The 20,096-nt window shown below is 40.4% G+C and overlaps 1 protein-coding gene across 7 annotated transcripts in view; it reads right to left on the bottom strand.

Annotated features, from left to right (window-relative positions):
- Positions 1–13,338: 13,338 nt before the first annotated feature.
- PTPRG (protein tyrosine phosphatase receptor type G) overlaps positions 13,339–20,096 on the bottom strand; it is a 621,815-nt gene continuing 615,057 nt past the window's right edge. For all 7 annotated transcript variants that reach the window (XM_084635116.1, XM_084635117.1, XM_084635121.1 and 4 more), the window contains one exon: positions 13,339–18,692. In XM_084635116.1, coding sequence (XP_084491242.1) covers positions 18,546–18,692 — 147 coding nt within the window. In that variant the 3' untranslated portion in view covers positions 13,339–18,545. The remainder of the gene's footprint in view (positions 18,693–20,096) is intronic.

Raw genomic sequence — 20,096 nt, 5'->3', positions numbered from 1 at the left:
TTGAATTGACAGATCACTACAATTCTGTCACTCTTGGGATTTAGATGGTAACTCATTTGTGTCATTTCTTGACACCTTAAATGACTGCTTCTTGAACCCACAAGAGGAGAGGCAATTCTTGATTTAGTCTTAAGTGGAGCACAATGTGATGGTGCCCCCCATAAGCTTTATGGAAATATGCTTATGAACGTATATATGACATAACTAGAATATGTTTTATGCTACATATACCATGTAACATATCTCTGTAAAGGTTATGATCTACTGAATCTATTAATCCTATTTGTATGCATGTGTCATTGTTGTATTCGGAGTTATGAATATCGGCTGTATACTTGTCTGATTTTCAATAACCTTAGTAAGGCATTTGGTCAGATTCTTTAGATAGGAATTTGCAAAGTTAAGTGCCCAATCAAGAAGCATTTAACAAACAATGGATGTTAGAAGGCTCCAATCCACATAAGAAGTCTTCCTGGAGACATTCAAGATACCATGTGGGCAATGGCTGCTGCCTGTAAAAACTGTGAGCCATGCATGAACATGTGACTTGCCCAGGTGACTCCAGAACTCCATCTTGGAGCTGAACTTTGCATAGGAGAGAGGAGGGGGTCTCCGCCCACAAGATAAAGTCTATTTAAACCCCTGGGAGACCCCTCCATTTTGTCTTCACTGGCTCAAGAGTTAGCCTCTCCACCCCCAAGGATACCTGAAAGAAACTAGAACAAAGGACGGTAACAGGGGATGTGAGTGATTACTGGAGCCAGACTAGACGGAGACTAGTCTGTAAAAGGAAGCTTATTGGGTGAGGTTTTTATCTGTATTCAGTTTTATTACTGTACTAGACTTAAGACTTGCATGTTTTATTTTATTTTGCTTGGTAATTCACTTTGTTCTGTCTGCTATTGCTTGGAACCCTTAAATCCTACTTTCTGTATTGAATAAAATCACTTTTTACTTATTAATTAATCCAGAGTATGTATTAATACCTGGGGAGGCAAATACTTCCTAAGTTGCTTTCAGTTAGTCTGCAGCTTTGGGGCATGTGGTTCAGACCCTGGGTCTGTATTGGGCCAGACTGGCGTGTCTGGCTCAACAAGACAGGGTGCTGGAGTCCCAAGATGGCAGAGAAAGCAGGGGCAAAAGTAGTCTTGGCACATCAGTTGGCAGCCCCCACGGGGTTTCTGTGATCCAACCCGTCACACACAGGATCTGGTCCAAGAGGTGACTATAGCTGAACCGCTTGGTAATAGTGACCATAATATAATTAAATTTAACATCTCTGTGGTGGGGAAAACACCACAGCAGCCCAACACTGTAACATTTAATTTCAGAAAGGGGAACAACACAAAAATGAGGAGGTTAGATAAACGGAAATTAAAAGGTACAATGCCAAAAGTGAAATCTCTGCGAGCTGCTTGGAAACTTTTTAAAGACACTATAATCGAGGCTTAAATGTACACCCCAAATTAAAAAACATAGTAAGAGAACCAAAAAAGTGCCACCATGGCTAAACAGCGAAGTAAAAGAAGCAGTGAGAGGCAAAAAGACATCCTTTAAAAAGTGGAAGTTAAATCCTAGTGAGGAAAATAGAAAGGAACATAAACTCTGGCAAATGAAGTGTAAAAATATAATTAGGAAGGCCAAAAAAGAATTTGAGGAACAGTTAGCCAAAGACTCAAAAAGTAATAGCAATTTTTTTTTAAAAGCACATCAGAAGCAGGAAGCCTGCTAAACAATCAGTGGGGCCACTGGATGATTGAGATGCTAAAGGAGAACTCAAGGACGATAAGGCCATTGCAGAGAAACTAAATTAATTCTTTGCATCGGTCTTCATGGCTGAGGATGTGAGGGAGATTCCCAAACCTGAGCCATTCTTTTAGGTGACAAATCTGAGGAACTGTCCCAGACTGAGGTGTCACTAGAGGAGGTTTTGGAACAAATTGATAAACTAAACAGTAATAAGTCACCAGGACCAGATGGTATTCACTCAAGTGTTCTGAAGGAACTCAGTTGTGAAATTGCAGGACTACTAACTGTGGTATGTAACCTATCATTTAAATCAGCTTCTGTACCAAATGACTGGAGGAGAGCTAATGTGACGCCAATTTTTAAAAAGGTGATCCTGGCAGTTATAGGCCAGTAAGCCTGACTTCAGTACCGGGCAAACTGGTTGAAATTATACTAAACAACAAAACTGTCAGACACATAGATGAACATAATTTGTTGGGGAATAGTCAACGTGGTTTTTGCTGACAACTTTCTCATGCCCAAGTCTTCACTGAGGATGCTGTGCACTGACCCAGTGCTGATGCCCACAGTCTCAGCTATGTGCCTGACAGTTGATCTTCTGTCCCTCTTGTGGACTGCATCAACTCCCTTTGGAGGGGTAGCCTCTCTGGCACATTCCTGATCTTGGCTCGTCCTCAGGGCTGCTTATCCCTCACCTAAATTCAGCAGCCCCATTTTTGACTGTGGCATATGAAGGGTCAGTTTTGCCACCGTGTCCTCACGGATTTCCTCTGGGGTCTAGCCTTTCTTATGGACGCAGCCGATCACCACTCAGATTTCATTCTTCTCCATTTCTCAAATCTTTGGTGACTGATTCACTTCCACATGTCCTTGTACAAGTTCTGCACACATGAAAAATGTTGGCTTCTAACAAAGAAACACATCAAAATAGCCGTACTTTGACCTGTGAAATCTGTTGGGCCCTAGCATGTCATTAAATAGGGCAGGCTAGAGACTTTCTGAATGAGCCTTGTAGGTGCTACAGATGGTTACAAGCACATCACTAGATGATGTTATGGCACAGTAATAAGCAACTTGTTGAATTCTGTATCCATCTATAGCTATTGATTAGCTATTTATTAAAACATCTGTTAATCATTTATTAACTCTTTATTTATTTATTTGTAAATGGACTTTTAATATAAAGTGTGACCATAATGGGTGTATAATATAAACTCACTGCCTTGTTAATACTGTACTTTAGTTAATACTGTACTGTCTTCCATCTCTAGCTTATGTTTGTCTGAGTCTGAGGAGGTGGATGACAAATACATGGAGTATAGAGTTCAAATGGGAGTAGAGATTAAGCTCTGGTTTAGTTTCTGCTCTAAAAATACATTTTTGTTTCTAAATAGACATCTCAATTTTTCATGCTGGACAAGGACTATAGCAGGACCACAAAGGTGGGTTGCTGCTGCAGTGCACAATGTCAACACAAAAACCTGTTTGCTGAGGTAAGTTAGGTTAGCTATAAATATAAACTATTTTCTGTGACATACAGTAAGTGTGAATCTTTGGCAATGATTCACATCCACTGCAACAACCCCTCTATATGAATCAAAAACAAATCACAAAACTGTTTATAGCTATTTCAGCAGGGTGTCTTAATGGTGCAATATGCTCCTATATGTGGTCGGTGCTTGAAGCCCACCTTGGAATGTGGTCTTCATTGCTCAGATACCATGATGATTTGCGCAACTATTTTAAAGCCAAATAAAGTAGTTCTTTTGAATGACTAACTTCAGACACCTTGAACGGGGCCTGACTGATGTTCAGAAATACTAAAAAACTGCCCTCTGAAATTCATGACCTGAGTTCTCTCAAGTTGGGCACCCAAAATAATTAATCATTCTTGAAAATGTAGGCCTACATCCATCATAGTTACTTTTTATAATGCTTCATTTTAAAACTTATTTGTAGCCTACTTTTGTGTGTGATAAAAATAAATACAGAATTCTGCAATTAAGAGCCTTGTTAAAAAAACAAGCTGAAATAAATATCCATGTATTGGGAATTGTGTGGCTATTAAGTTCAGAAAGTACACAGAAGTGCAATTGGTAAGTGATAAGGGTGAGCTTACATAAGAGGTTCTGGGTTTCGTCACATAATTTCCAAACCCAGAATGATAGAATTGTCTTTGGCTTTAGAATTTGCCATATCAAAACCCATGACCTTAGATAGACTTAGGAGAATATGAACAAGACAGTTTTGAGGAAGCTAATATTCTTTTCAGAATTGTTTTCCTAGCCCTTACAAGTTTTCTAGGGTTAACAGAATACCTGTTTGCTACTGATCATGTCCTCTTTCAGAAGTACCCATCTTTTACCATCTGAGTCAGCCCATCTATAGACAAGAAAGTTTTTACTCAGGAAACTAGTTTATCCCCTGATATTACTGACAGTAGATAGAATGAAAAGCCTATTGAGTTTTCAAAGTGCATTCATTAAATTGGAGCTAATATCCAAGATTAAGGTTATGACTGCTGAGAATGTAACCTATTGGAATAAAATTAGTTTAAAAGGCAGGGGAAAAAATAGTCACCACCTAGCACCCTTTCATTGTGGAGATTGGCTATTAGTAGCTTTATTGTAGAAACTATTCTAAAGAATATAGATTTTTTTATAATGGGCATCAAATTACTTGGCTGGCTGTGTTAAAAGCAAGATCTCCACTTCAGAAACTCTATTTTGGGCTTGCCAACCCATGAGAAGGAAATGCGACTGAGCACAGGCAATGTAAAATGTTAACATTGCATTAAGAGACCGTAGGCTATTGTGCCCCTTTAACGCACAAGTGTCTTTTAGAGCAAGGAATCAAACAGGAATATTCATTATATGGAAAGTTAACGCATCACCCTTACCACTGAGGATGGTTGAGAGGAGGTTTAGGAAACTCAATGAAGATTGTAGCCTCTGTAATGCAGGCAAGCTGTGGAATAACAGTGCTGACGACATTTAATCCAGTGTCTGAAGATTAATATAACCTTTCTAGAGAGTGCTTGTTGGACCTGCTAAGTAGGAAATAGTGCAACCAAACCTTTACACTACACCTTGGCAAGGTAGCACCACATAGTCTGAAATGCAAGTACAGTGGCAGTCCCAGGATGCAGATGAAATACAGCCTAGGGTTCCACAGAGAATCGATTAGGCTGACTGGGGCACTGATCCTCAAAGGAAGAGAAGGGATCAGGAAGTGTCTCAGATAGAAAGTAGTGGGGGATTGTACTGGAGGCTGAAATTCACCCCTGTGCGGTGGGCCGGCACAAAGTCTATGCATCACTAAGGTCCCACTAAAGCCCATAGGACCTAAAGGCAGGAGCAGAGAAACTGGGGTCATATGGCACAAATAAGACAAAACTTGGCTAGTTTTCCTTACTTGAAATCTCGAGTGTAATTTGCATAAATTTATGCCAGTTGTATTTAATCGGCTTGCCCGTTTGTATCCTAATATCTTTCTATTTGGCAAACCTTTTCTATGACAAAGGCTGTTAGGTTTAATTTGTCTTATTGATTATTACATCCTTAATCTTCCTGATTTTCAACAAAACAATGTATTCTCACATCATGAGAACTAATGTTACAGTGAAGCCTTCCCTTATTCACATTAACAACTGAGAGACCCATCATGAATAACTGAGATTTGTGAATTAGCCAGGGGATATGCACAAAGCAAAGATACCACCTTGCAAAAGGTACTCTGTTCATCTGACAAGTTTAGTTTGAATTATTTATATGTCCTAGAGCACTTGTAGAGCTTCTCCCAGTATATTTTGTAAAAGTCACGAAGCCGTAGTCATCTGAGACTTTCCTATAGCGATCCATTATTAAAGCTTTGATACAATGTTAGGGGGCTGTTTTCTGGGCATGCATTCTGCGTAGTGCAGATTAGCAAGGTAGAGCTTAATGCACTAAAATTCTTTTACTCAAGTATTCCGCAAGGAGCCAATTTAGTATATTACTATTGTTCCCAGATACAATGTATAACAAAACGGGCGGTTGCAAGACAGACAGAAGTGCCATGCATGGGCCAGTTGGGAAAATATTCCTTGTGCAGATATTTGTGAGCTTTTCATAATTATAGCAACCTGCATAAGAACAATTTGTTTTTTGTTACATTTGATCATTAATAATTAACACTCTAATCTTAGATTAATAATGAAATACAGTACTCTGATACGGTTATATATTTGAGGCAATATATCACCATTAGGAGATTAGTAATGTTTTCCAGCTGTATACAAAATCTATATCCTGATACCAGCTAGCCTCCATCCACTTCCTCTGAAAAAAGATTTACTTAGAGCCAATTTCACAGGCTGCAATGAATTTACAGTTCGCTAAAAGGCAGGCAAAGGCACAACATGTGTCGAACACGTTCAAAGTAAGAGGTTATCTAAAAAATTGGATTTAAGTAATAAGGACGCTTATTTGAAGCCCTTAAATTCAGAAGGAAGATCTTTCTGTAACCTATGCTACTGAATTTGTAAGGCCCTTTGTGAATGTTTTCCCCACTTATAGCCTTTTTTGCAGTCTGAAGAGCTCGTATTAAGTAAGCACGAGGTTACTGTCTCCACATGTTACAAAGTCGGATCATCGTTTCTATAGCCAGTAGCAGAATGTGTTCAAGGTAACTATCTGAACCCTTTCCCTGCATGGCTTCTTTTCTGTATAGAACTCACAACAATTAAAAACTAGACAGTGGATAATTTGGTATTTTTTAGTTGTATTTGACAATTATGCACATGACACTTTAATAGACAGTGGGTGCCATTAAAAACTGGACACTCCTCATACACAGTAAATGTCCATTTTTCTAGTGGCATGGTTAAAAATATCTCATACTTTAAAAAGAGCTATGTTCGATAGTATTTGTCTTTACACTCATACACTTTATATCAGGGTGGATTAGGGTAAAGGCAAGGCAGCTGTTTTCTATATATATTCTATCTATGTATAAGGTACCCAGTATCCACCTGGGGTGGGGGAAGGAGAGAGAGAAAACAGATAACTAAACATCTCTGTCAAATAATTACAATCTCTTTGGAGAGACTGCACTCCAGGACACCCCAATGATAGTCACAGCTCAGAAAATGAGCCATTTATTTAATCTGCCAGTGGACAAATATATACCACAGGACAGTCTAATTCCTCTTTAGAATGAGGGTGGTAATTTGAGCACTAGTTTTAGCTTGTCATGGAAATAATGTGTTAGGATATAGATATTCAGGCCTGTCTGTAAAGGCCTGTACTTTAAGAATTTAGGTGTATTCTTATCACTTGGCTAGTTATAGAGGTATAAAAGAAAGAATCAAAATCACTGTCTGCTGGTGTAACGGCCTTCTCTTACTGTGACAGTCTAAGGCCCTGTGCTTAGGCTAAGGCCTTTGGCTAAGCAGCAGAGGCAGCCATAAGCTAGGAAGCGAACAGTCACATCCTCACATTCCAAACTAATCACATTGAAATAAGGTGCCATTGGGCTGTTAGGAATACAATCCTGTCCTGATAGCGCCTGTCACCTCCAGAGAAAGGGAAGTGCCTAGAAAATGTAAAAGGAAACTTAGTTTGATAGCATCCTGTCTGGCAAGAACTCACTTATCAATAGCTGGGATGTGAAATCCTCACTTCTGTATTGTCTTGTCATGGCCCACCTTGATTATCATGCACATTGTAGGGAGAGTGGTCACTTTGGATAAGCTATTACCAGCAGGAGAGTGAGTTTTTGTGTGTGTGTTTTTTTTAAAAAAAGGGGGTGGGGGGGTGAGAAAACCTGTATTTGTGCTGGAAATGGCCCACCTTGATTTTCATACACATTGTGAGGAGAATGGTCACTTTGGATAAGCTATTACCAGCAGGAGAGTGAGTTTGTGTGTGTGGTTTTTGGAGGGGGGTGGGGGAGTGAGAAAACCTGGATTTGTGCTGGAAATGGCCCAACTTGATGATCACTTTAGATAAGCTAAAAGAAAAGGAGTACTTGTGGCACCTTGGAGACTAACCAATTTATTTGAGCATAAGCTTTCGATGCATCCGATGAAGTGAGCTGTAGCTCACGAAAGCTCATGCTCAAATAAATTGGTTAGTCTCTAAGGTGCCACAAGTACTCCTTTTCTTTTTGTGAATACAGACTAACACGGCTGTTACTCTGAAACTTGTCATTATAGTTCCCACTTTGCTATTGTTTGTCTGTATAATCTCTGTCTGGTTCTGTGATTGTTCCTGTCTGCTGTATAATTAATTTTGCTGGGTGTAAACTAATTAAGGTGGTGGGATATAATTAGTTACATAATCATGTCAAAAGAAAAGGAATACTTGTGGCACCTTAGAGACTAACCAATTTATTTGAGCATAAGCTTTCGTGAGCTACAGCTCACTTCATCGGATGCATCGAAAGCTTATGCTCAAATAAATTGGTTAGTCTCTAAGGTGCCACAAATACTCCTTTTCTTTTTATAATCATGTTACAATATGTTAGGATTGGTTAGTTAAATTTCAGGAAAATGATTGATTAAGGTATAGCAAAGCAGTACTCAAGTTTTATTATATAGCCTGCAGTCAATCAGGAAGTGAGTGGGTGTGTGTGTGTGTGTGGGGAAAATGGGAACAGGGAATGTGGGTAAGGAAATTGGAATCATGTTTTGCTAAAGGGGGACATAGGAACAGGGAATGGGGGTAAGGAAATTGGAATCATGTTTTGCTAAAGGGGGAGATGGGAACAGGGAATGTGGGTAAGGAAATTGGAATCCTGTTTGGCTAAGGGCAGGAATGGGAACAAGGACACAGGTGTAAGGCTCTGTGGTGTCAGAGCTGGAAAGGAGACACTAAGGAAGGAAACTGGAATCATGCTTGCTGGAAGTTCACCCCAATAAACATCGAATTGTTTGCACCTTTGGACTTCGAGGATTGTTGCTCTCTGTTCATGCGAGAAGGACCAGGGAAGGAAGCGGGTGAAGGAATAAGCCCTGTAACATAATGGATACTTTCTTTTTTGGTGCTCAACATAAGGAAATTTGAAAGATGGTATGTAGCATTTTCCACCTGTAGATCTCAAAGTGCTTTAATAATAAGGAGGCTAAAATATAATTATCCCCATTTTGCAGTTAGGGAAACAGAGGCAGAGAGAGATACAAAGTACGTTCTTTGTTTGATGGTCTCAGTGCATTCCCACTTACGGGACATAGCTCCTTTAGTGTCCCGCTATGGATCTGTGTAACAAAGCAATGGCCCACTGTGGAGTGGGGGATACCTGAACACTTTTGTGCTAAGAAGATGTAATTGTCATCCATATAGGGGAGTACACATCCTTGACCAGCTCAGTTCCTTCTCCACCACTGCAGCCAGCGCGAAGCCTAACCCTAAATTATGTTTCCTGGGGAGGTGGCTAATTCACACCCCTGAGCAATGTCAACTTAAGCTGTAGTGTAGCCATAGCCTTTCAAGGTGCTAATGCAAGGGGACATTATCCCATCTCTCTCCGAGGGGGACTAGTATGCAACTCTCAACCTAAAGGATGTTTACTTGTGGGTGGCAATAAACCCCACCCACTTCAAACCTCGCTGGTTCTGTGTGGGGACAAATCACTTCCAATTTTGCGTCCTCCCTTTTGGTCTGTGCACTGCATGGAGGATCTTCATAAATGCCTCTTGGTAGGTGGAGCATCTCAAACTCAAGGGTATATTCGTTTATCCTTACCTAGATGACTGGTTCCTCAGAACTAGCTCCCACCAGGCTCTCTCCTCCGCAGTTCAATGCTTCCTGCAGTCCCACCAGTTATTGATGAACTGGGAGAAGGCCTCTCTACAAGCCACACAAAGGATCACCGTTATCAGGATGGCTCTAGACTACACTCAAGCCCGGGCTTTTCTTCCTGAAGAGAGATTCCAAAGACAGGGGAATCCCTGATAACGCTCAGGGATCAACCTGTGCAGCCAACACTGTTCTTCCTAAGACTCCTAGGTCTCATAGCCTCTTCAACTGATGTTGCACGTTTCGCTTATCTGCAAAGGAGGCCCCCTACAACAGTGGGTATTCGCTCATCACACACCCGGTGTATACAGTCTGAAAAGGAAGCTTGGCCATGTCTCCCCACTGTATTCCAAGGAGTATTGTTCACTCCTCCATCCCTTACTGCTACAGTCAGCTCAGATGCCTCCAACATAGGTTGGGGTGCTCATTGTCAGGACCTTTGTACACATGGTCACTGGATCACCTGGGAGTCCAGATTCCACATCAGTGTTCTGGGACTCAGGGCTGGGAGATGGGCTCAAAAGGCCTTCCACCTGTCAATACAGTATCGCATAATTCAGGTGTTCACAGCTAATACCACAACCATGTACTACATCAGTACTGGAGGGAGCACATTTCATAATCTAATCACGCAAGGAATGTGCATGTGACCTGATGATGTATCATCAAATTTGGCCCTTTATAGCATAACAGCCCTGGACCTACTAGGGACATATTAATTAAGGGCTAAATTCCGCTGTGTAATGGTGTATCGAGGATGGGTGTGTAGCAGGAGAAGGGGGCATAAGAAGATATTCCCCTCACCTATTTGCAGAAGCCGTGGGATAAGCTGGCTTCTTAATGCTTAAAGTGATGGAAAAGAAGCTTCTCAACTGTGCCAACCTACACTCTGTGATCCCCAGTGGGGCATGGCCTTGGAGTTAATTCACCACAAGGAATCCTTCTCTAGCTGGTGGAATTGTTTCTGCAGAGGACACGCTGGTTGGCAGCTCTGTTCGCCTTTACTGTGCCAGCCAGGGCAGGTTTTGTTCTAAGGCATTAAATGATGAAAGAGAAAAATCTCAGATGCTAATCCGAGTTCAGGAAGAAAAATACCCAGAGGTTGATCCTGTGTGTTGCTGAACGTCCCATCAGATGGTAGGTGATGATCAGACCGAAGAAGCCACAAACTATTGTTTCAGGATGTTCTCTTCCAATTGGTCTTTTGCTGGGGCAGCCCAGCAAGCACTAATTGCAGGGCATGGCCCGCTTCTACAGGACAATCAGGAAGCCCATTCCCTCTAGCAGAGTAACCACCCTGGCAGCCTCTTTACAAGTGAGGCTTTCTCAGACAGACCGTTGGTCCTAGTCCGCAGACTGGCGGAGAGAGCGATAGCCAGGACATCTCCGCTGTTCCCTAACCTAGTGATCAAGTTGGTCATCTGAGGCATAGCTTTCCTCACTCAGCAAGGGGGCTGAAGAATCCCATGGCCTCCCAGAGACAGGGTCTGCACAGAGCCACGCAGACTTCTGCTGATGTGTTACCGTCTTAAATGGCTACACAATATTAAGTGTATGTACAGAATAGAGATCAGGTCACCTGCAGCTGAAATGCATTAGCACAAAATAACTCTGCTCAGCTGTTTAGGAGCAGAACTGAAGAACACCATCGGGAGAGTTAGGCAAATGGAGTTGAATTACCCACACTGGAATTTGGTCAATACGCGATCCAGGAAAGATTGGTTTGTGAAATGTCGCTTCTTAAAGCATTACAGAGTCAGAAAGACAAGACAAGCATGGACTGGCAACAGGCAGGAAACAGAAATCACGAGTGATTTTACAGCCGGTGTTGACATCCCAGCGCAGCAAGCATTGTATGGTGCTCGATGTGGCTAAGTAATAGGGTTAAGACACTACGCACTTATCAGAATTATTTTTACATTGAAACTATTTTACCTTAATCTCATTTCAGAAGAATGGCACTATTATTTGTGACTGCTAGGAGGTGCTGGAATTTTTAAAGGCAAACCTCATTAGCTTCTTATGACAAGAAGTTGGGATTTCCTGATGCTGGCAATTAATTCAGGCTTAACATTACTAGTGGGAAGTGTTGGTAAATCACTGCTTGTGGGGCCAAAGTATTACTGTGTGTTTCCGATTTTCATAAGTTTCTGCAGACATTTTTCATACAGAACGTGAATGCAAAAACCGTAACATTCTTGCACAACACTTTCCTTTCTAATACTCCCAGCATCACCCTGGTTTTTTCACATAATCTGGTAGCACAAGATGCGCTGAACTATAAAGGGTACAAGGGATTCCACAACACAACTGGGTCACCAGTCTAAGGCTCAATACTGAATTTGATTAGGAGATGGATAACTAGAAGAAAAGGGTCCACTTTCTCTCTCTGCACCACACGGCCAGCCCAGTTTACCTTGTATCCTGGTATACTTTGTTTGCATGATGTGTGTGCAGATCTGGCTGTGAGTCAGGTTTCCACAACAGTGCTTCTGTCACATATTCAAACTATAACTTGTCCAGATGGGTCTCTGTTTAGCATTTGTTGTCTGTCATGTGTCTTATTCCATCTGTTCAATTTGGGATGGACTGCCTAGCCATTTTCTAGCCAAAGAGACAATATAGCATGATAGTGACTGAGATTAGCATTATGGGGCAAATGCCACAGCTGTTTCTAAAATTCCAGGCTCCAAACAGCATTGCTGAGATACAAGCCTGATCTTACATTTCAGGTCCTCTGCTATTTACTGCTTTTCACCACTCTGACATGAAACGGGGGCTTTGTGCCACCATTTCTTCTCTTACCTGTGACTTACAGTCACAAGTTGTATGTAGCTCACCAACAGATGCTGCAGCATTCTGTCGCAGCTTAGGGCAGGTGTGACCAGGTGTCAGGAGACCTGGGCTTTATTCCCAACTCTGCCGCTACTTCACAACCCCTCTGTTTTTCAGTCTCCCCCTCTCTAGACTACTGAAATACAAATGTTTGAGGTGTAAAATTCAGCAATTCAGAACCCCAGAGTCCTAAAAAGCTGTTGACTAACTGGGCTTTGAAAATGTCAGTCAGTAATTGTAGTTTATGCATGTGATTTCTCTGGATGAGAGATGTTGACATAGGAACCAGCCTGGTGCTTGCATCTGAAGCTGCCAACATAATTTTTAACCTCTGTGGCAACAGAACAGCTGCAATATCTATACAGCAGGTACTAATGTACTATAATCTACAACTGCCAGGAGTGGAACTGCCGGAGATTGTCCCCAGAAGCCCAAGAGATTGCTCCACGACCATTAAAAAGGTGGCACAAGCACTGAATAGATACAAGCAGCAGAGAAGAGGAAATACTGAAATGGTTGCAAAAGGTGCACAACCCCCAGCTCCACTAATGGGAACCATTGGCTACAACCATGCGTGTGCATGTGTGATCTTAAAAACATTCCACCTACTTTTTTTATTTTAAAAAGATATTTTGAAGCCGAAACAACCATTAGCCATAAGGAAAGAGCGTAGTGCTGGGCCGGAGCTTGAAGTCCTTACACTCTGAGTCTGCCAACACATACATTAATTCACTCACATGTCCAGTCTCATTGACCTCAATAGGACTAGTCACATGAGTGAAGTTACTCAGGGGTGCAGGGATTTGCTGAATCAGGGCCCTTATTCTTTCTCACTGAAGTCAATGGAGATTTTATCTGAGTAGGGATTACAGGATCAGGGCCTTCAGCAGACGAACACTCCTCCTCTAATGAAATATACACCTAAACTTTGGTATTTTGTACAAATCTGGTAGAAATAACAAAGAAGTCTGTAAAATACATCAAAAACCATACTTTATTTTATGTATAGCAATACAATTTACATATTAAATAACACTATAATAGAATGATTTGATATAGTTTTAAACATAACAAAAAGGAGATTTTCAAGTTACAAAAAAACCAAAACCCAAAACAAACAAAAAACCCCCTAAAACCAAAAACAAAACAAAAAGCAATCAAAAAATAACTTCCCAAAACCAAACACCAATTCTCCCCCCTCCCCCCGGAATGGATCAATGAGACGAACTTCTCCAATGGCTGACTAAGTCTAATTCCTATTGCACACACACTGACAATGGAATTGAAAGAAAATCCAACTTTCACAATCACTGCCCCCAAAGAAAAAACATGTGTTGAATTCTTTTTGGAATGTGATGATCGTGTTTCACTACTTCAATACACAGAAAGTATGTCTTCACATGTCCACCACAAAAAAACTATGAAGGAGTTGAAACTAGAAAAAAATTAGCTTTATATGAAAATATAAAATTCTATGATTATATACCATAGATACAAAGTTCCCAGAAGATGCTTACCCAAGCAACAAAATATTTACAGTTTTAAGGATTTCTGCTATTTCAAAATGAAGGAAAAGGAACTATGAGTAGATGTGAATGCTTAGTTCTTTAGAAACAATGGCTGCTTGCTAGTTTCAAACGTTCTAACAAAACAAACAAACAAAAAAGTCACTACCCCAAATGTTGGAGAGTTGTGACATTTTATAAAATTGACTATCTCCTCTTTTGGAGACATGCTTATTCTTAAAACTCAAGACATTTTTCTTGAAATTAATTATCTTCTGTAGAAAATGCTTCCCTTTGCAAATATTTAACAAAAATACTAAAAACAGTTTAACAGCAAAGATAAAGTCGAGGCCAAATCTCTTCATTACAGTTCCTTCTCTTCCTCTCTCCATTTTGTGTGCCTTCTCCTTAGATAAGCAAAGTCAATGAAGTTTACATTGTTAGAATGGCAACAAAGAGAGAAAGTGGGGGAAATAAAAGCAATGCAGTGGACTAACAATTATGCCTTTTTGCCTTCATATAAAAATTCACTGGCACCATTTGAACATAAACTTCAGAACACAGGAGTTGATGGCAGAAGAGAATGAATTTGAGAGCATGACTGCAAAATATTTTAGACTCCTACATTTTATTATTTTTTCTTTAAATTAAGATTTTTTTTTCTGAGAATTAGTAATAGGTATCTTTGGTAAAAACTGATATCTATATTTTAACTTTCAAATAAAATGCATCTGTTGAAAAAAACAGAAAAGGATGAACAACAAGGCAGCTGTGCTGTGTCATTAGAAAGGTTGTTTTTCTAGTGTTCCAACAGATCACTCTGAGGGAAGCAATTCAAGCAATCAGGTATTTGAAAAAGGATTGAAACCTTGCTGATCCAGTAAATAAATCCAGTAACACAGAATGGATCCACAGGAGAGGAATAAAAGATCAGAAGCAAACACAAAGAATAAACTTTAGCCTTTTTTTTTTTGTTTCCAAAAGTCATATTTAGAAACAGAAATGTTAAGGACAAATGAATGAAGGTCCAGAACGAAGGTTCTTTAGCCCTGGGTCCTGCACACACTTGTTCAATGTGTTTAACTGGACACGTGCGAATAGTGCCACTGACTTTAACAGAACGACTCACGTGTGTAAAGTTTAACGTGTTGGTAAGTGTCTGATGGATCGGGGCTTTAGACGGAGAATGCCACTGATTTTTGGATGTTGTTAACAGAGAGCAGCTTTTGCAGAAATTCTCGGTCATTACTAAGGACTCCGTTCATAAAAGCCCTGTACTTCTCTCGCCTGGTCTCCCGGCCGAATACCCTTATAAAAGATGGGGAAATAACATTTTCTAGAAAGCGTGTGTGCACACACACCCGAAAACACACACACTCATTTGCAATCCATTATTCCCCTTTCCCTTTAGCGCAAGTGGTGAGGACCATTGTTTACAGCCAAGCAATGCTTAAATTCCTCCTAATTTGCAGACTTGCACATCCTTCGAGAATTTCCAATGTGTGAAAGGCATCACAATTATATTGTAATAATGATTGAAATGTCATCACAACGTGTGTAGGGGCAGAGTGGTGACAGCAAAAATGTGCCAGTTTGTTGCCCTGCACGTGTGGGACTTGATTTTGGTGAGACAGACAAATGCCAGCATCTCAGCATACCTCTCTGAGTAAGGATCTGTTAACATATGTTCAGTCACACGCAGCCCCAGGGAAACAGGTGCAAATCTTGTTAAGTCAGTAGAATTGCAGCTGCTTGAATGAATGAATTTGGCCCATGCACTCTTATTTCTGACCTTTGCATGGAACTCCTATCCCCACCCACCCTCACGGACAACATGACATTGCCATCCTGCTGGCTATTTCACAGTTGAACATAATAGTAATACACTTCTTGATTCCCATGAGAAAAAAAAGCAAGGGAAAAGTCAAGACATCCATCACAGTTATTTCCCCATGGGTTAAGCCCTGTGTAAGTGTTTCAGGTATGGGAGAATGCTTATACAAATGCATGGGTTTCAAAAACATTCATCAACATTCAGCCCTGTTCCCATATGTCATCTGACTTTAAAAAAAAATGGCACAAATGTAAGGAACCAGCCCAAGAAGAGCGGGGCAGTGTCTCATTAAAACAGTCCACTTCCACTCTGCTTCTGCCTCCCCCAAACCACACTGAAATGAAGAGTAACTTATTACTAAATGGACTGAACAAATTCAACTCTCTAAATACCTCTGTTAATCTGCAAGCCATTTTGTTCTTGCCAGGACCTGAATTATATCCCCCCCAGGAACTCAAATCTTTCAGATGTGAGCTGATCAGTCTTTCCGTGCCAAGAGCTGGAATTTCCCGGTGCAGCGGCCATTGCCAGCAATGGGTGCACTGAAGCGTCCGGCACCAGCGCAGACTGGCAAATTAACTTCGCTTGGAAGGCTCTCAGCCCCAGCCTACGCAGTGTGGACAGCAATACTTGAAATGTGCTTGAAGGATTCCTGTTTTTGAAGAGATTGGAAAGCCAATCTGAACTCTTAGCAGATTAGACTGGCTGACCCCTGAGTGCTGAGCTGCCTAATGCTAGCTATTGATGGGCGCTCCACAGCACTAGCGCTGAAGGGTTATTCTGAGTCATCTTGACATTTTTTTATTTGAATCAGTTCCTTGGTGCTGGACATGGGATTTTCTGATAGAAAACACGAACGTATTATGCATCGCTGTGTGGTATCAGCAGCTATTTTGGACCGCTAGTATCAAGAGGTTAAATAAATTCAGATAAATTCAAGGTAATGACATAGTTGTTACTGTTGAAATTTTTCAAATGCTTAGAAAACTGGATGAACCAGGTCTGTCAGCATGAAGAAATCTTTCCATCATTAAAAATAAAGGGCCAGCTGCTCTGCCTGTGTAACGTAGCATAGCTGCATTCAGATCAGTGAAGCTACACTGATTTACACCAACTGAAGTTCACTTAAATGTCCTTTCGTATGAAAATGCACAGAATCACTAGTTTATCTCTAACCCGCCAGAAACCCAAATTAATAATTCAACCAAAGAAGTGGGTTTGCCTGTCAGATGCTTACATCCGAGTGAGGGTGTATTGAAAACAGGAAGAAAACCCATGGTTTTACATGTAAGTGAAAAATATGCTGTAATATTTTGACAGCAAGTCCTGAAACATTACAGTGCCCTTTTTGTTTGGTTGGAATTTAAAACTAATGAAAATAAATCTCTATATAAGGGATAATGCCTTTAAATCTACACCAAACATCCAAACTATCAAATTAACACATCCAATTTTAGAGCAAACCATACCTATTTAGCAAAGCTGTTATGGACGTGCTTAGCTTTAAGCAGTTGCTTAAGGGTTTTGCTAGATAGGGATGGACTTAAGTACTTTGCTCAACTGGGATCAAAATACACAAGATTAGGGAACCAATGAGGGATTACACCTAAGTGCTCAAGATAACAACACTGTTTAAATAACGTAATTTGGGGAAAATGTTTGATTTATGTGGGAGGGAGAATGGAATCAAGAGGTTTGTACTAAATAATTAGTTTGGCAAAAAATAAAAGCGGAAGAATGTACTTTTATAGGTAGTTATTTTTATTAGTTTGCTTCACCAGTAAATATGGATCAGTACTTTATGTTTTAGCACTAAAATATGAAAATTACACACCTGTAAAAATGGCATCTAACAGTTATGAAATTAAGAAACGCCTGTCTTCGCCATGTGACATACCATTAGGTGTGAGGTCCTGTTCAAGAAATAGTAAGGAAATTAATGTGTTTAAAAGATTGAATAGCTTAGTAATGTAAAATATTGCTACCTTCATGTGTCTGAAAACAGACCTATTTTAGATTGTAGCAGAGTTTTCACTGAATTCGCTATGATGAAAATAAAAAATAACACACTTTCCCATATGGTGGTTTTAAAATCTAAAACTGACATTTTTATTCTGAATAATTGGGGAAGCTTTGAAGCTGTAATGTCAAAATCCGTGACTGTGTCCCAGGTATGAGTTGTTCTTTACGTTTTTTGAATGTAATTTTATGTGTTCCATGTGAAGCAATTCATAGGCCTCCAAGTATACAAAAGCAGAATCTGAAACAATACAAAAGCAATTGTTTCAGCTCCATGAGGCTATTCTACCTTCACTGTAGCTAGTAATCACCTGCCACATTGTATCAAGAAAGGATGAATATTGCTTATCCACTGAACTGGAATACAGAAGACCTACAACAATTAAAATTAAAGCAATAAATATTAGGAGTCTGAAGGGGTGCAGTATTTCTTGTAGAAAGAATCTATCTGGTCTAGCATTCAAGATTTAAGATTCAAGGGTCACTGTAGTTAACAAAACTTCACTGCATTTAAACTAAAAAGTAACGTTTGCTGTCATGGAATGTCAGGGCTTGCTTTTGTAGTAGAATATTATAGGCAGTAACACTGATCATATAGTGCAAACTAGAGAAAATGGCGGTACGCTGTGTGAAAGAAACAGAGGTGCGAATGCTCAGTAGGCTACCATTAAGACATAAAATGGCAAAAAATAAATATAAAAACTTTTATCAGTGTAAAAAAGTAATTGGGTTATTGTATAACCTAGAGTCTGGCAAAAAAGGCCTCAAAAAAGTTCACTCCGTCTTCAGAAGTTCTACAAATGAAGTGCCTTTTCAAGATTCCAATTAGACAAGAGACTCCATGCTTTCTGCAGGATCCGGTTCATCACTGACCATCACAGCGCCATTTTTGTCCAGTGTCATGGGACCATTTCCATTTTCCTTAGTGCTCACCAAGCTTAGCATTGCTTTATAAAGAAACTGGTACTGTTCCTGGAATGAAAAGGACAAATGGTTTCAATCCCCATGCTGTTTAAGAGAATGCATTTCTGCTTTGCATTTTCAGTGTAGCTGGTCATGAAGAGTCATCAGAATGAACCCATTATTTTAACATGAAATGCATGGGGCCAGTAAAACCACCAATATGAGTATAATTGGTAAATGTGGTCAAGAAATTCAGTAACAGATCATGCTCAACTAATGTACTTCATAGGCATGCTGCCATGTTTTCAAATTCTTATAGAATATTTATTTACTTTCATCTTGCTGTCTTCTCTACCCAGTCAATGCTACCATATCAAGCCAGTATTTAAACTATAGAGTTAAAATCCTCCCATATTCAGAGGACATAACAAGCAATTGTTGTTAACACGTGAAAGCATTAAGATGTTACAGAGTAGGAAGCAGTAGGTTTGTCAGTTTTGTCAGTTTAATTCATACAAATCTGGATCCTAAAGATAGCAAAGAAGACTATCTGGTGAGCAACCAAACACAGCACATGTAATACTGCCTTATATTCAGGGTGACTCAGGGTGACTCTTACAGGAACTGATCCAGTGTTGTCTGGAGTCTTCCCACTGATTTCAAAGGCATTGGGTCAGGCCAGAAATGCACTTGTGAAGTACATTATGTAACGTGCAAGAAACTGTACGGCTTATCAGGGTAAACTTAAGAAGCCCTCTGCTAACTTTCTAGTAATCAGGGCTTCCTTCCAGTTACACCATTTTCTTTTTTCCTCCTTCATTTCATTGTTATGTGTACCTTTAACAACACTGTAAAATTTATGCGCAATGACTATGTAAAATGACAGTCAGAATGGCGGTGATTTCATGATCTTTGTGTATATTGGCTCTGAGAATATAAACAGACACTAACTACAGATGTCGGGCTAGATTCTCAGATGGCACCTTGGGGGCAGGAGTGGGTGAAGAAGACAGTTATGGCTCCCTGATTCTGGGTCTTAGTCTGGGGGTTACTCTGAACTACATCAACTGGCTATGGTTAGATAGGGTGACTAGACAGCAACTGTGCAAAAATGGGACAGGTGGTGGAGGGTAATAGGAGCCTATATAAGAAAAAGTCCCAAAAAACGGGACTGTCCCTATAAAAATGGGACATCTGGTCACCCTATGGTTAGGGACGACCAGACAAAGACAGCTGAAGTGCAGTGCGTTGTGTCCCAGTCTCCCCTCTGTCCCCTATGCTGGGACTGTGTCTATACCCATGGGGGACTCTGACATGTTTTCAGTGCAGAGGGAGTGGAGTGACTCCCAGAATCAGGCCCATTATTTCACTAGGGCTCCCTCTCTTTGGTTCTGCTGAAGCTGTAGTAGCACTGGGTTGGGATTATTTTCTGAATGTGCTTAATGTACTGAGAGCCTGTGTGGGAGCCTCGGA

Source organism: Lepidochelys olivacea (assembly GCF_965140295.1).
Source record: "Lepidochelys olivacea isolate rLepOli2 genome assembly, chromosome: 7".
NCBI classification, from domain to species: domain Eukaryota; kingdom Metazoa; phylum Chordata; order Testudines; family Cheloniidae; genus Lepidochelys; species Lepidochelys olivacea.
Note: the sequence above shows the minus strand (reverse complement) of the source record. Positions and strands in the feature narration are given on the sequence as shown.